At 39.3% G+C, this 15188-nt stretch overlaps 1 protein-coding gene across 8 annotated transcripts in view; it reads right to left on the bottom strand.

Moving 5' to 3' along the window:
• The window catches only part of YAP1 (Yes1 associated transcriptional regulator), a 139749-nt gene that overhangs the window by 61171 nt on the left and 63390 nt on the right, over window positions 1-15188 (bottom strand). For 4 of the 8 annotated variants that reach the window (XM_084627662.1, XM_084627663.1, XM_084627664.1 and 1 more), the window contains exons 3-4: window positions 14346-14461; window positions 5256-5369 (exon numbers count right to left, since the gene is read on the bottom strand). In XM_084627662.1, the coding sequence (XP_084483788.1) occupies window positions 5256-5369; window positions 14346-14461 (230 nt within the window). The remainder of the gene's footprint in view (window positions 1-5255; window positions 5370-14345; window positions 14462-15188) is intronic. The other 4 variants (XM_084627666.1, XM_084627667.1, XM_084627668.1 and 1 more) reach the window with 1 other exon arrangement.

Here is a 15188-nt window from a genome sequence, read left to right as displayed (position 1 = left end):
ATCAGGACCTCTGAAATGTAAGAGATCCAGGATACCTTAGACAGACCAAGAAGCTAATGGATGATTTCTGATAGTTTTTTCATTTTTTCCAAGTACAACATCTGTCTTTGACATGAACAGATTAGTATCCTCTGAAAGCAAAGTATCTTTGCCTGCACTTTAGAAGACAGTCCTGACATCTGCAGCCAAAACATCTCCAAACTGCCGCCATTCCCAGAGACCAGGTTCCAAAGTCAAAAATGTTATATGAGGCTCTTAAAAAGTAATACCATCACACCAACTTCTCTTCTTTGATAGTGGACAAAAGCTCAAATATTTTCCCTCCCAGGCATCCATTCGACTCATGCAGAAAATTTAACCCGTAAGACATAATTGTAGTGGCTCACAAGAGCCTAACAGTTGGCTGGCCTTAAAGAAATCCAGAAATATGCTTTCTTCACCACTTGATCCAAGTTCTTAAGATTCCCTGCCCAAAGGAGCATAAAAAAGATCTCTGAAAGGCCTAGATCCTTGTGAGGCCACAAATATTGTGAAGGAGACCAGGGAAGAATGCTTAAAAAGTAGTTTAAAGTATCTGGTACAAAAGGTGTTTCCTGGAAACTCATAGCACTACAGCTGGATGAGTCCATAGCTCCTTCATTCACTTTACAAGCCCTAAATGTACTGGAAAAGCAGTTGTGCCTGAACACACTTATGTGATTTGCTTTCCCCCTAGATGAGATGAATATCAGGAAACCGAACTATCCTAACCTACCAGATCCTACATTTTTTTCATTTCTCCCAGAGGAGAATCATCCAAGGACAATGGTGAAGACTGAGAAACCTGTTCTTAACAGTCAGTCCTTAGTAATGCAGAATCTGGGAACCTTTCATGGTGAGAGAGAAAACACTCCTCCAATGATCTAGAACACTTGGAAAAAATTATTTATACGTATGGTCAGTCTGATCCTGTATCCCTTTTACTAAAACAGCCTCTGGAAAAAGAACATGAAACACGAGAAGCTGGAGTCCAAATTGCCACAATCCCAGGCAAAGCCTATAACTGCCTAGCAGCAGACAGACAGGTAGGATGGCCAGACCAAGGAGTATCATTATCAGAAGATCTATACCCTGCAGATACAATCATACTCTTCTCATAAACTCCTTCCATTTTCCTGAAAATAGAGGTCTTGGAACTTAAATCCAAGGTATCAACTATCCTGTGAGAAAGATGTTTCTGCAGGAGACACTAATGGAGGACTCATGACTGAGGACTGACCCTACAAATCCCACTGTGCATATGCAGAGGCCCCAAAGAAGGGTAAGTGCCTTACTAGTGCAAAGGATCCTACTGTTCCAGGTCTGAGGAAGGCCTAATTCCTTTGGTCATGCATAATCTGAAATGACTGCCTATGGTGAGGCATGAAAAGACCCTTCCCTCATATCTGGCACTTTTGTAAGTTTAGATGATTGGCCTTTGTCTTACTCAGATCCTCACCATGCTTATGACTGTTCAGAAGCTGTGGACACTCGCTCTGAGGACTAAGATCCAAGTCCAGACAACAGCATTTTGTCACAGTGATAGATCTGAAGACCTCAAATCTAACAATTAAAAGACCTTATACCAGAGTCTCAGATACTCCAGTGTCATATCCAAGGTTCTTCTCTTGGATTTGGAGCCTTTAGATTTTAGAACTGACTCACTCAGTCCTGGGGTATTGTTTCAAGGTAATTTCTCTTCAATCCGTTCGCCTTTGCGGACTGCTCTCAAACTGTGCTTCTTTCCAGGCTGGCATGAGGCATAAACACAGTGCAAGTCTCAAAGCCACAGGATAAATACCCCTTGCTCAAACCCTTTGGACAGTAGGACTTTTGTTTGAGATGGGTTTTCAAGCCTATCCTCCACTCCTGCTCAGCTGTGCCAGGAACCAAGTCGCAAGGCAACTTGGACAAGATCCCTATGAACTCTTGAATAAAAGCAGTAACTGAAAACACCACCACCAACAAAACCGCACCTTATTTAACTATTAGCAAAACTTCAAACTGATGAGGACAAAGCAAAATAGGGAAATGGATATCGACTTCCTGAGCACACTGGCTGGTAGAAGAGAGAAACTCAGCAACAGCTAGTGTCTTTCATGCCATCTGTCCCACAACATTGAAACTGAGGGGCAGACCACATACTATCTATTGTGTTCCGCAGCTCATATGGTGAGGGATCTGCAGAGGCAACATCAAGAAAGTGAACTGAATGTATCTTTACTGTTATTACTTTTTAAAAAAAGAAAAAGGTGACGCCAATAGAAAATTGTCATTACAGTGAAATTTCCCCTTATGTTTAGGGATCTGAAGATGAATCTATCTAGAGTAGCTTGTTTCAAGTGTTAATATTCAACAATGAATGGAAACCAAGCCCTCAGTGGAAAGAATTAGGCTACAAAAGGCCACGGCAGTCTTCAGAAATAAACACGATTTTCAACTCCTACTGATCACTGAAAGGTAAGCTTTTGAATCAATCAAACTTGATTAATCAAATCAGCACACATTTACTAAAGATCTGCACATGACAAAGTAAAATAAACATCAGACACAGTAAGTTACCTCTGTCAACAAAACTATGAGCTGAAGAAGAGCTCTGTGTAAGCTCAAAAGCTTGTCTCTCTCACCAACTGAAGTTGGTCCAATAAAAGATATTACCTCACCTACCTGGTCTCTCTAACAAAACTATAGTACGTACACTGCCGGAGTGGCCTGGAGGAGGTCATATTGGAAAAGGGAACAAGAATAAGATTTTGTACTTTCTTGGCACAGATGATAAAAACGTAAACCGCAATAGAATGTGAAGTTGTACACATTTCAAGGAAAACTCCTTCAAGCTCAACAGCAGCTAGCAGCCTGTCTCTATTTGCCGTCACTCTAGATCAGAGGAGCTCACATGGTTTTTTCTCTTCCCCCACCCCCCTTTCCTGCCCCCTTCAGTTACACTTGAGCTCTTTGACTGAAAAGGTCTGGAACAGATTAAAAGTCCAACCACAAAATAAAAAGCCTTGGCACATACTCAATCCTGTCTGGGATACACATACACAGTGGGCCCAAAAAGGGAAACTATGCAGTAAGAAACCCTTATGCAATCTTTTGGACATTTCTGTCCTTTTTCAGTTTAACTGCCAGAGCCATAACATTTTATGGATCCTCAGTATGCTCAAGACAAGTAGTTCCACCCTACTATTGAGACAGTACTATTTACGGGAGTTGAAATTAGTTCTTAGAAATTAGATGCATCTTACCTAAAAACATTTTTTCTCTTTTAATTCTAGCTGGCTGACCCAAGCTCTTATAATTCAAAACTGTAAAACAATACATGGAAGAAGAGCAAAATACATTTCCTGCGTGATTACTTAAGTAAACATAATTGGCATCCCTCTTTATATTGTAAAAGGCAACGCTTTTTCTAAATAACTACTTCCTGTTTCAAACACAGATTACTATTCATATATTAAGTAGATTCTGAAGTTCAAATGACTAATACTGCTTTCATAACACACTAATAGGACTGCAACTCAGAAGGCTAGTATTAAGGGCAATATGGATAGATCTGCCAAAGATGACAATCTCCCATATATGCCCCACCTTTGACTCAGGTTGCACAGTGGTTCAACCTGTTTACAAGCTAGTCAGCAGCTTATAAACAAATTGTAATAATTCTGTGGTTTTCATAAGAACAGACGGATGTTTATATTTAAACATTTAGGTCTACACAGTTGAAAAAAAACAAACTGAAATTTCTAGCAGCCATTTTAAAATAAAAGTGAAGTGCTGAGTTTGAGTTTTCCACTATAATGTTTATATGGCATTCATGGAGTTAATGACTCTCCCAAAAGGGGCCCACAATTGTTGTTAGGTCAACCCCTGTAAAGCTTCAAAGGCTTTGTATCCCCTCAGCCTGACCTACCCAGTGATCTGCACACTGTTTTCATTTAGTTGCACTGAGTCCAAGACTAAAGCTTGAAAACCACAATGATCTGCTCTCTTTTTTATGACAGGTTTCAGAGTTTTTATACAGGTTTTTCCATAGCTCTGAAAAAAATACCTCACAAATCCACCCAAAGGAGCTGAAAATAGTGAATTATCTGGATAACAAATCAAGGAAAAGCTATTGTACCTATTAAAATTTGTAGACTTTTTGTAAAGTATCATGACTTTGTACCGGAAACAAAAACAAAACAAAATACCCGAAGTACCTTAATGCTAAAACATGACTTGAGAAAATTATTACAATTCTGTACAGCTCAATGACCATTTGTATGATGCAGCTAGACTAGATCTGTGATTTCCACAATCCACTGTACTCTGTAGCTATATTCCATTATTGCAGTGGTGTTCAAACTGAGGTACATGAGCTCTCATCAGGGGGTACATGAGAAAAATCCTGTAATGGCAGACAACTCATCGTGTTATCCCTTAGAGGCCTCCTTCCCGCCCTCTCTTCTCCCCGCCCCCCGCCACCCCCCATTTTCATAGGTATATTATAACTGTCTCAGATGGAGGTATGTGGTAGACTTTGGAAAGTGATACTTAGGCTAAAAAGGTTGAAAAGTCTGTAACATTCTCTTATTGTATGCCTGAAAATTAACATTACCAAAAAAAAGTGAAAGATTAGTTCCTCTAATTTAAAAAGATTTTAATAATTTTATTGTCACGAAAATAATAACCGATGAGTATTTTCCACGCCTCAAATAACAGATTTTGATACAAGCAGCACTATCACATATTTCTCTCAATACTGTTTAAAAACGGACACCTTTAACATGATCATCACTGTAGCAAGCTGGAATTATAAGCTGGTGTGTGATTCAAACGGATTTTGACAGCATGAGGATTATTATTAATGAGTTCGTTAGGATATCATAAAGGAAGGTAAATATTTCTTTTGGAAGCATCATTTTAGCTGGTAAAGATTTGCAATTGTGGGAGAACAGAGAGCCTGGATCAAATGTTTTATTCTGGTAAAGTAATTCCTGGATGCCACAAAAGTTGGGAGCCCTATGAAGCAACTGGTGAAGTCCTGACCTCTGGCATCAAAGATTTAGATGACAGAGAGAATATGAATTTATACTTATTTTTTAAAGGATATAATTAGGGTGTATGTGATTCAAATCAAAGTATTTTATCTTACTGCTAAAAATATTCCAAAGTTTGCCTGCGAAATGAAAATTTCTAAAGTGAACTGAAACTAAAGTGAATAAAAAAAATTCTTAAGTGAGATGAACTTTTACCAAAGCGTGGGTCAAGCCTTGGGTCTAGCCAAGATGTGGTCTTGTTCTTATGGTTTATGTAGTAAATTTCTCCATCCTGGGTCATGGCTTGTTCCCATCCATCAGGGAGTGGGCCTGCAATATAGAAGGAAGGAATTCATAGTAGGCTCTTGTTTGCTCCAGCTCAAAAATAGCTCTAAATAAAAAAAAAAAATCCCAACATTTTACATGTAAAACAGTACATGAAACAAATAGTTTCAAGCTCATGTCTAACAGTCCTGGGAGGAGGGCAGAGAAGGGGGGATGAAGAAATCATACAAATGATATCATAAAGCATTTCTGCCATTTTATTAAAAATCTGGAGTTTGATTTTATAACTTTTGTGTCTTTTAATAGGTTTTGGCGCTTAATCCTTTGCTAGGGTCCATTCAGGGTAAAGGAATTTTAGGATACAAAACCAGCAATAAGTCGAGCCTGCCAGAATGAAACCAGTATGAGCACCTGAAATTGTAGCAAGGTAGGAAGTAATTCTCTCCCTCTAACGGTGAAAGTTCATCTGGTAAGTAAGATTCAGCAGCAGCATGAAACTGACATGATTCTTCTGAAGTTTTATTTTGCTGCTCCTCCAACATAAGCAGGAGAGCAAAATTTACTGGAATCATCCCCCAACACTGTGAAAGTGCTATGGGCCGTAGCAGATACAAGGCATGATACTGCAGGGAGCGAGGGAGACAAGAAGAGCAAATAAATAAGAAATACCACAAATGCACAGAGGCTGAAGGAGAAAGGAAGGGTTATGCTATGCCCCACTCCCAGCAGGTAGGCCTGTACGTGTTATCTCAAAATCTCCCCTGTAGCCGAATCCAGGGGCTATGCCTGAATGAGGAAACATGAGGGTCTTCTCTGGCCCCTCATCTACCAAATGACCTGCAAGATATGGGGTGGGGAGTTGCCACTAGAATACTGCTCCTGAATGCTACTTATTCTCACTTATAGTTTATCATTTCGTTGTCGTCGTCCTCCCACCCAATCATTCATCTGTATTGTCTTTAGACAGACTGTAAGCTCTTTGAGGTGGAACTGTGTCGTCCTCTGCCTTTGTAAATTACCTGCCACGTGTTGGGACACAAATTTATTTAACTAAGGGTGGGACTTTTTGTATCAGTGATTTAGATACTTGAATAACACCATCCTTATTGCTTTGGATTTAAGCAATAAAAAGGGGCGCCTATACAAGGTTCTTGGTGCCTCCGCCACAAATATCAAGAAGATAGATAAAATTAAACAGAACTTCCTTCAACAGCCATCAGGCTCTTCTTCCCCTCCTCTTCAATCTAACATGCAACAAAATGCCAATAAGAACAATCTACAAAGGTTGGCTGGTCAGTGTTTGGCTAAGTTTTTAGAAGTCTTATATAGTACAGAACCGACTGGTATGTACACACAAATCACTCTAAACTTACAAGGCAGGTAGGTGAAATCACACAAAAAACTAGTATTTATTTTATCAGTTTAACATTGGAATAACCCTTCCCTATCATTTTGTTTTAGACTCCTGTTACTGCTGAAAGTTACAGTTGTGGGAAAATAGATTTTTGCTTAATCTTAAAAGAACTGTTCTTGAGAATTTTTAAAGAATAAATTAATATTTATTTGCACACAGAGGCCTCAATCAGGATCAGGCCTACATTGTGCTAGGTGCTGTTAAAATACATAGGAATTGTCCCTGACCCAGGCAGCTTCCATTTAAACTATGTTTCTGCTTTAAATTCCTGCATTCTGGTGCCAACTGGCTGCTCTGCACCTCCTTCTCTGTAGAATCCTGCATGGATACCTGCAGATTTTCAGGATTTAGATATAAAATTTGGATCTGCATCCATCTACGATCCACAAACAGGGTGCACAGATGTGAAGAGGATATCTGCAGATTACCAGGGCTCTACTTCTCTGGACAGGAAAGTGGACTGTTCCACTACTGGAGATATGGCTCCAAGACTGCCTCCTTTCAGAAGAAACCTCCCCCAAACACACTGACCTCAGCAACTAGCTATACACACAAAATGTGTAAACCAAGTAACTATACAATTATATATAACAGAAAGCTACTCAGTCTTCCTCATGAGCTACTGGTGGAGATGCACCACTTCCAAAAACTGTTTACAGATGTGAAAATACCCATGTCTACTGTTAATGGGATTTGTGCACCAGAATTCTGAAGCCCAAGGAATTAACCTGTCTGCTAGGGTCAGATCACATAAGAAGTCTGTAGCAGTGTAGAGAACTGGAAACAGGTCTCAAGTCCCAGACTAACACCATCACCACTGAACTAACCTTGCTCTCCACACATCTAAGACCATAAGAACATAAGACCTTAAGAATGGACATACTGGGTCAGACCAAAGGTCCACATTTAGCCCAGTATCCTGTCTTCCGACAGTGGCCAATGCCAGGTGCTTCAGAAGGAATGAACAGAACAGGTAATCATCAAGTGATCCATCCCCTGTCGCTCATTCCCAGCTTCTGGCAAACAGGCTACAGACACCATCCCTGCACACCCCGGCTAATAGCCATTGATGGACCTATCCTCCATGAACTTATCTAGTTCTTTTTTTAACCCTGTTATAGTCTCAGCCTTCACAACATCCTCTAGCAAAGAGTTCCACAGGTTGACTGTGTGCTGTGTGAAGAAATACTTACTTTTGTTTGTTTTAAACCTGCTGCCTATTAATTTCATTTGGTGACCCATAGTTCTTGTGTTGTGAAGCGTAAATAACACTTCCTTATTTACTTTCTCCACACCAGTCACCTCTTAATCCATGCATCCCAATGACACCAGACTCCAGAAAAGGACGATCTCACCTATCCCCTAGTCCCAGAGCCAGGAGATGACAGCTAGACAGGCAAAACCATTCAAATTCAGATGACTATGATGAAGATTAGAGAAAACTCCATGTCCTAATGGACGTAAAGCAAACGTTCTACTGCACTTAAGTGTTTGGGGGCAGGTAGTTCCTAAAAGTAAGATACCCTGGAAGCAAAACTCCAACAGATGGCAGTCCATCTGCCTGTGTGGACCTGAGAGTGAAAATCAGCCCACTAGTCCCAGACCAAGGGAGCCATGAGCAGAATTTCATTTCTAGATTAACAGGATATCCGTGAACAGGGCTTGGAAGAAAAAAAAAAAAAAAAAAGGAGCTTGCTCACTTAGCTGTAGAGTAGGAAACCTTCCTTGGGAAGTGCCATCAACTTCTGCAGAAAACAAAACCGCTGCTATCTGCTACAGTGCTTTCTTCTCGAGTCTGTAAAAGAGCTCCCATGCCTCTGCTGTTGCTCACAGCTTCGCCACACTGCAGAGCGAAAACTAACCAGAGTCCTGTCTGCGTTCATTGCTGTTTAGTTTTCTGAACAACTGTGAAACTAAACAGAATCATGTCACTTACATTGTGTAGCTGACTGAGCAATAGCAAAGCAAATACTGAGCCACTCACCAGGTGGAAAACTCAAAGGGTGGAGAAGAGGTAGAGCAGCAGACACTCTCTCGGGAAGCGGGGGGGGGAGGGAAGAAGAAGGAGGGGAGGAAGATGACAGACAGAAGACCTGAAGGTGTCAAGTATATTTCCTATATAATTATAGAAGTTCCACTGACTTCAATGGGAGCAGAGTGCTTCTGAAATTCTCACTCATATATGTGTAGTGTACAGAGTACATATTTCTTTTCCAATGTAGATATTGGCAATTTCAATGACTGCTTTATCCAATATAAAATGTTTGATCACAAACACCTTCCCAATGCAAACAACATCCTGTTGCAATGGAAATGAGCCTTCTTCCTGTTCTATTCATCTTTGTTAACTTTGACACTATCTGGACAAAATTTTCAAAAAACTAGATTCCAATTCCAAACACAAGTTATCCTCTATAGAGAGTATTGAGATTCTGTCCCCGCCCTGAATAACTGAGGGTATAAATTAAGGAAACACAGAACATGTAGTTGCCAGAAGGGGTGGAAAAAGAGGACAGAAGGTAGATCAAACAAGTTTTATTAATGTATAGTGAGCAAATTTTACAATGTCTAATTTTTAAATAGAGATGGAGATAGGGCAGGAAGGGAACAAGACATTTCTTCTAAGGGTGATACATACAGCAAGTGGAGGTATGTACATAAATACTTACATCTGCCAACTTGATAACAAGTAAGTAATTAAGACCAAACAGTCCATAAATCCACAATTTGTCAAACTAAAGCAACAGCTAAACTCTAGTAGTAAAAGTCAGCTAATCCAGATAGTGCTATTATAAAACACCTTGAAGGTTTATTTTTAAATAAAAATTTCTGAGCAATTCACAAGGAGACAGTGGAATAGCTTCTCTTCATAACTATCTATCTATAACCGTCAGCCAGCCAACTATGTGATCCTATCAACCAAAAACTTTTAGGTGCTTCGTAATATCAAATGGTCCAAATCCACCAAGATGTCCAACACTACATGGGAACAGAGTCTAAAAAGATGCACATGGAATAATTTTGTACATCCTTCACCTTTATTGTTACATGAGAAAAAACAAAACATATTGCAGGGAACTTTTCTTCCCTCACCCCCACTACTTTTCAAATCTCAATCTTCTAACATGAGACTCTCACCAGAGTCGTAAACCTTCCATGGCTCAATTTCATGACAAGTTCCCAAAATGAGTAGCACCCCTCTAAATAAATGTAGCCCAACGTATGATGAGCTCTTACACACTTTTTTCATAATTTTTCTGATAAGCACATATAATATCCAGTTTTTACAGTGTACACAATATCATGAACTGTATGGAGAAAAGGTAAATTTGAAGCTAAAAATGAGCAGGAATCCTCAAGATAAAGGTAGTTGAAATTTACACCCTCCACAGGGCCCTGGTTCATTTGCTGCTATATTACCCACAAGGAGCTATAAACTACATATTTGCTTCTGTCCGCCTCTCTCACATGGCCATTTTCTTGCTAAATTCTAACCTAATTTAACAGTCACTTAAAATGTAGCTTTAAGTTCTGAGGATTTCTACCAAATACCACTAAAGAAAATTAATTCCGGGGGGGGGGGGGGGTGTAATAGAAGGCAAAAGGAAGGAAACGAGAACACTGATGGAATTGATGGACAGCATTAAAATAAAAAAATCTATTGCCAAATTACATTTGTAATGTCTCTACATGTTTGGCTGAAGAGGGCAAATTGAGCGGCCTGATGGGTAAAATTAATGATTCAAAGGACACAATTATGTTACTTGTACACTTCCTTTGTGCAAAATCTTCCACATCAGTTCTATCAACTATGAAAGCATAGAAAACTGACACGGTTATTTTTATTTTGAAATGTATATCTGTCTCTCACTAAGGTACCTGAGCACCTTATATCACTTTAATAAGAGACTTACCAAAGCTATGCAGCTTTTTCTATAGAACAGTGGTTCCCAACCAGGGCTCTGGAGCCCCCTGGGGGGCCATGAGCAGGTTTCAGGGGGGCCATCAAGTAGGGCCTGCATTAGACTTGCTGGGGCTGAAGCCCAGGGCTCTGAGCCCCGCCACCTGTGGCTGAAGCTGAAGCCTGAGCAATGTACCTTTGCAGGGGTCCCTGTGGCATGGGGTCCCAGGCAATTGCCTGGCTTGCTATCCCTTAACGCTGGCCCTGGCTTTTATATGCAGAAAACCAGTTGTTATAGCACAGGTGGGCCGTGGAGTTTTTATAGCGTGTTGGCGGGGCAGGGGGCTTCAGAAAGAAAAAGGTTGTAAACATCTGCTGTAGAACTCTCAATCGGTATGTCTTTCAGTGGCACAGCAGAGGAGTCCAGAAACAACTATAAAGACCAATTTCTACTAGTAAATAGACCACATACAAAAACAAGTTATTTCTTCCCATTGTTGATGAGATGGAGAATTTTCTATTACTTCATTTAATCCAATTTGACACAGGAAGATTACATAGATTATTTTGTCTTTAATACTGCAACATCCCTTCCCACCAGTATGGTTCAAGAAATTTAGGCAGGTTACTTGGAACAAGCTCAAACCAGGAAGAGTGCAGCCATCTGCCTAACCATTTTTTTTTTTTTTAAAAGAGTATTGAGATCTCTGGAACAAGAAGCATTAGATCACATTTCACTGCCAGTAACAATATTCATGCCAGCAAATCCCAACTTTTGGCATCAAAAAACTTTACTTTCCACCCTTACAAACCAATTCCTGAGGATAACTATTCAAATTAGGAAACTTAAGAAAACTATTCAGATCATTACTACTAGTAATAGTAAATATTTACATTATGGTAGCAACCAAAAAGCTTGAGGTCCCATTGTCCTGTGTGCTGTACTAACACAGAAAAACAATCCTTGCTCCCACAAAGGGAAGATACTTAGCAGTTGCCCATTTCATCCTTTCATTTCCCACTCTCTTTAGTCACACATTTAAGAATGCATTAATTACCAAACTCAGCAATAAAGTAAAAGAACAATGTATATGTGGCAAAATATGAAAGTATAGTTTAAAAAAATCAATTTTAATACATTAGGTACATTAAATCAAATTGGGTTGTCAATAGTAGCATCAATTTACAATGAATGCAGTCCTAGAATTCAATTCTCTCAACGTACTTTTGTTAAATACAAGAAAATTTTGGAACTATCAACTCTCCAAGCGAATTAAAAGGGTTAAAAAAAAATGTCAGCTGAAGTGTTTACTTGGCATCTCATTTTCTAAGTTCAATAGTCAAACCAGACAAAAATACGATAATCTTTTTGGTAATACACAAGAACCCTGTGTTAATTTTTACACAGTTTCTTTACAGAGCTGATCAAAATCAGATTTTGGGAGGAGAATTTACTAGACTGATCTACAATGCGGAAAGCCCTATTTAAAAAAAAAACAGACTAAGTCATGAACATTCATGCACTTGCATTAAACAAGGTTATTTTCCCAGAAGTATGAGATACCAAAGAGAAATGTCAATTTTAGAATAAACTTTAAGTTTGCATTGTGTGCCACTTCACGAATATCGACATCACTTTCTTCCTCTCAATCTCTGCAATAAGGTGAGATGAAAGTCTTTAAAGACAGCTTAAAATACAGAACAGCACAGTTCGGCAGTGAAAATTTAGTTCTCTGGTATAAGCAGAGAGATAAATAAATCAGGGTTGTGATAGTGGGAATGCCTCATTTCTCCCGTTCCCTATTCCTCTGAAGTCTCCAGATAAAGAATCCTGCAGGGGAATCATGTCTGTAACTTTCCCATCATACATTCCATACATTAACGGAAAAGTCATGGCTGAGTTAGATTATCTTTTCAGATAAGAGAAATCTTGGGATTTTTAATTGCACTCAGCCATGACCTCCTTAAATCCATCTAAGATCTCTTCATTTGTTTCGGGGATGGGGGAACTCCGACTGAACTCAGAGTGCTATCTCATCCCATTGCCTCGCCAGCAGTAAGTCAAGACAATGGCTTGACTTGCCTCCCCTTCAAAAGTCACAGCCACAAACTGTTCAATCTCATCGTTTGCCTGTTAATCTTTTGCTGCTGTCTGTAGTGTGTAAGCAGCAGCATAAAACAGATACAAACTTGTCTAAGCAGGGAATAAGATGCAGGCTCGTCTAAAAGGGGAATCTCGAGCAGCAGAGGGGATATTTTATCTCTATTTGGCACTGGTGCGACTGCTGCTGGAATAGTGTATGCTTTTCTGGTACCCATAGTTCAAGGAGGATGCAGATAAATTGGAGAAGGTTCAGAGAATAGCCATGAGAATGATTAAAAGATTGGAAAACATGCCTTACTGTGATAGACTCAAGGAGCTCAACCTATTTAGAGTAACAAAAAGAAGGTTAAGGGGTGATTTGATTACAGTCTGTAAGTATCTACATGGTGACTATATATTTAATAATGGGTTCTTCAATCTAGCGGAGAAAGGTAAAACATAATCCAATGGTTAGAAGTTGAAGCTAGATAAATTCAGACTGGAAATAAGGCACACATTTTTAACAGTGAGCGTAAATAACCACTGAAACAATTTACCAAGGGTTGTGGTGAATTCTCCATCTCTGACAATTTTTAAATCAAGATTGGGTATTTTTCTAAGAGATATACTCTAGGAATTATTTTGGGAAAGTTCAATGGACAGCGTTATTTAGGAAGTCAGAACTAGATGATCAAAATGGTCTCTTCTAGCATTGGAATATATGAATCTATATGCAGAGGACCAAAGAGGCACAAGAATGATCTTGAGGATGTAATGGTGATGAAGAGGCAGACAAAATAAAAATTAGACTTGGAGAGGAAGGAGCAGACAAAATATGAGGAAAGCCACAACAGCTATCACAAATTAGCAATGGGACCAAGATGATTTGCTTGCTCGCTAGAGTAGCAGGGCCAGGGAGCACGTGGAAAATAGTGAATTTTAGCCTATGGGAGTGTGCACCTTGCATTACTCTCGAGTGATGCCCCACAAGCTAGCTGAAAAAGCTGTGTTGACAGGCTCCAGGAGAAGCCAAATATGGTACTCCATCAGCTAAAGGAATGGTCACCATGATATGGGAACTTAGGAGTGGAGGAGGAGGAAGGAAAACATTGCATTTCCTCTGCCAAAAGGACTTTTCTTTTTGTGGGGAGATCTTCAAAAACAGATGTGAGAGAAACAGCCAGGTGGGAAGAACAAAATTCAAAAAGGCAGGAGGATATGTGCAAGCACACCTCTGAAGGGGAGAAAAGAAAATAAACAACGTATTTAATATTTAGGAGGAAGATTTAGTTTACCACCTCATCTCTTAAAAAGTTAGTGTCCTCCATTAGAAAGCACAACAAAAATTAAATTACACTTATGCTGATGTTACAAATTCATGTCATCCCTTCAGCTCACGTCATCCAGTTGCTTAAGGCATCAAGATTTATGCATTTACATTTTAAAAAGGAAAGAAATATAATGTTTCTAAATTAGTGGAAAGAAACTAGTAAGGGCAGGGACATTGAGAGGAATTGTACTTTGTTATTGCAGAAGTTGAAATTTTGTCAAAAAGTTGTTCATACATTTGTAATGCCTTTCTTGGAAATATAAATAGAAAAATATTTATATATGTTTGCTTACCTGATGCTGAATTCATTATGTTCTGTTGCACTGGAGGACTGGTGGGGGCTGTAACATTCATCTGTGAAAGTATCGCCTTCCTAGGGTCTTGCCATGTTGTTGTTTGATCAATGTGACTGAGACAAAACAAAACAGAGTTAGACAGAGTCTCACGTATTCACAACAATGCTGTGCTAGAGTAGACAAAGTCTAAAACAGAGATTAGAAAACCCACACAGCAAAAGCATAATTCAAAACTATTAGCAAAAAACCTTATTCAGTCAGTTTTCCATAGGCCAGATTCTGAAACCTTTACTCTAGTAAGTAGCACTTTCTCCAGAAAGAGTCTCATTGATCCCACTGGGAACAATGGTGGTGAAAAGGGTATAAGAAACTGGCCCCTTGTGTTTTAAAGTATCTGTTCACAATCTCTTTTACCCTTCTACTTTATTACTTCTCATGTTTAGATGAGACTACAAAATCTTTCAAAACAAAAACAATTATGCCTATAATCTCATGCAGAATCAAGTAATTTAGTATAGTGTTAATTCCCCAAGCATTGACTATTAATCAGCTAATCAGTAAATCATTAGAGACTGACCAGACAGTACAGTCTATCAGAGTATTAAGTAATATGAGGGCTTCCCAATTTTTTTCTTTACGTGGACCATATTTTGAAATAGATTGTCTTAAGGACCACTTTCCTGCCCATTGACAACTAAATAGCCTCACTGTGGCAACCACAGCAATTGTATACTTGGAAAAGTAAAATAAAAAACAAAACAAAAATGTTTAGCTGCTTTTCAGTCTATTGGGGAAAACAGTAAGGAATGAACCACAACTATGTGATGAGATGGCTTTCTG

This window comes from Lepidochelys olivacea, assembly GCF_965140295.1.
Source record: "Lepidochelys olivacea isolate rLepOli2 genome assembly, chromosome: 1".
NCBI classification, from domain to species: domain Eukaryota; kingdom Metazoa; phylum Chordata; order Testudines; family Cheloniidae; genus Lepidochelys; species Lepidochelys olivacea.
The sequence above is the reverse complement of the archived record's forward strand: the minus strand, read 5'-3'. Positions and strand labels throughout refer to the sequence as shown.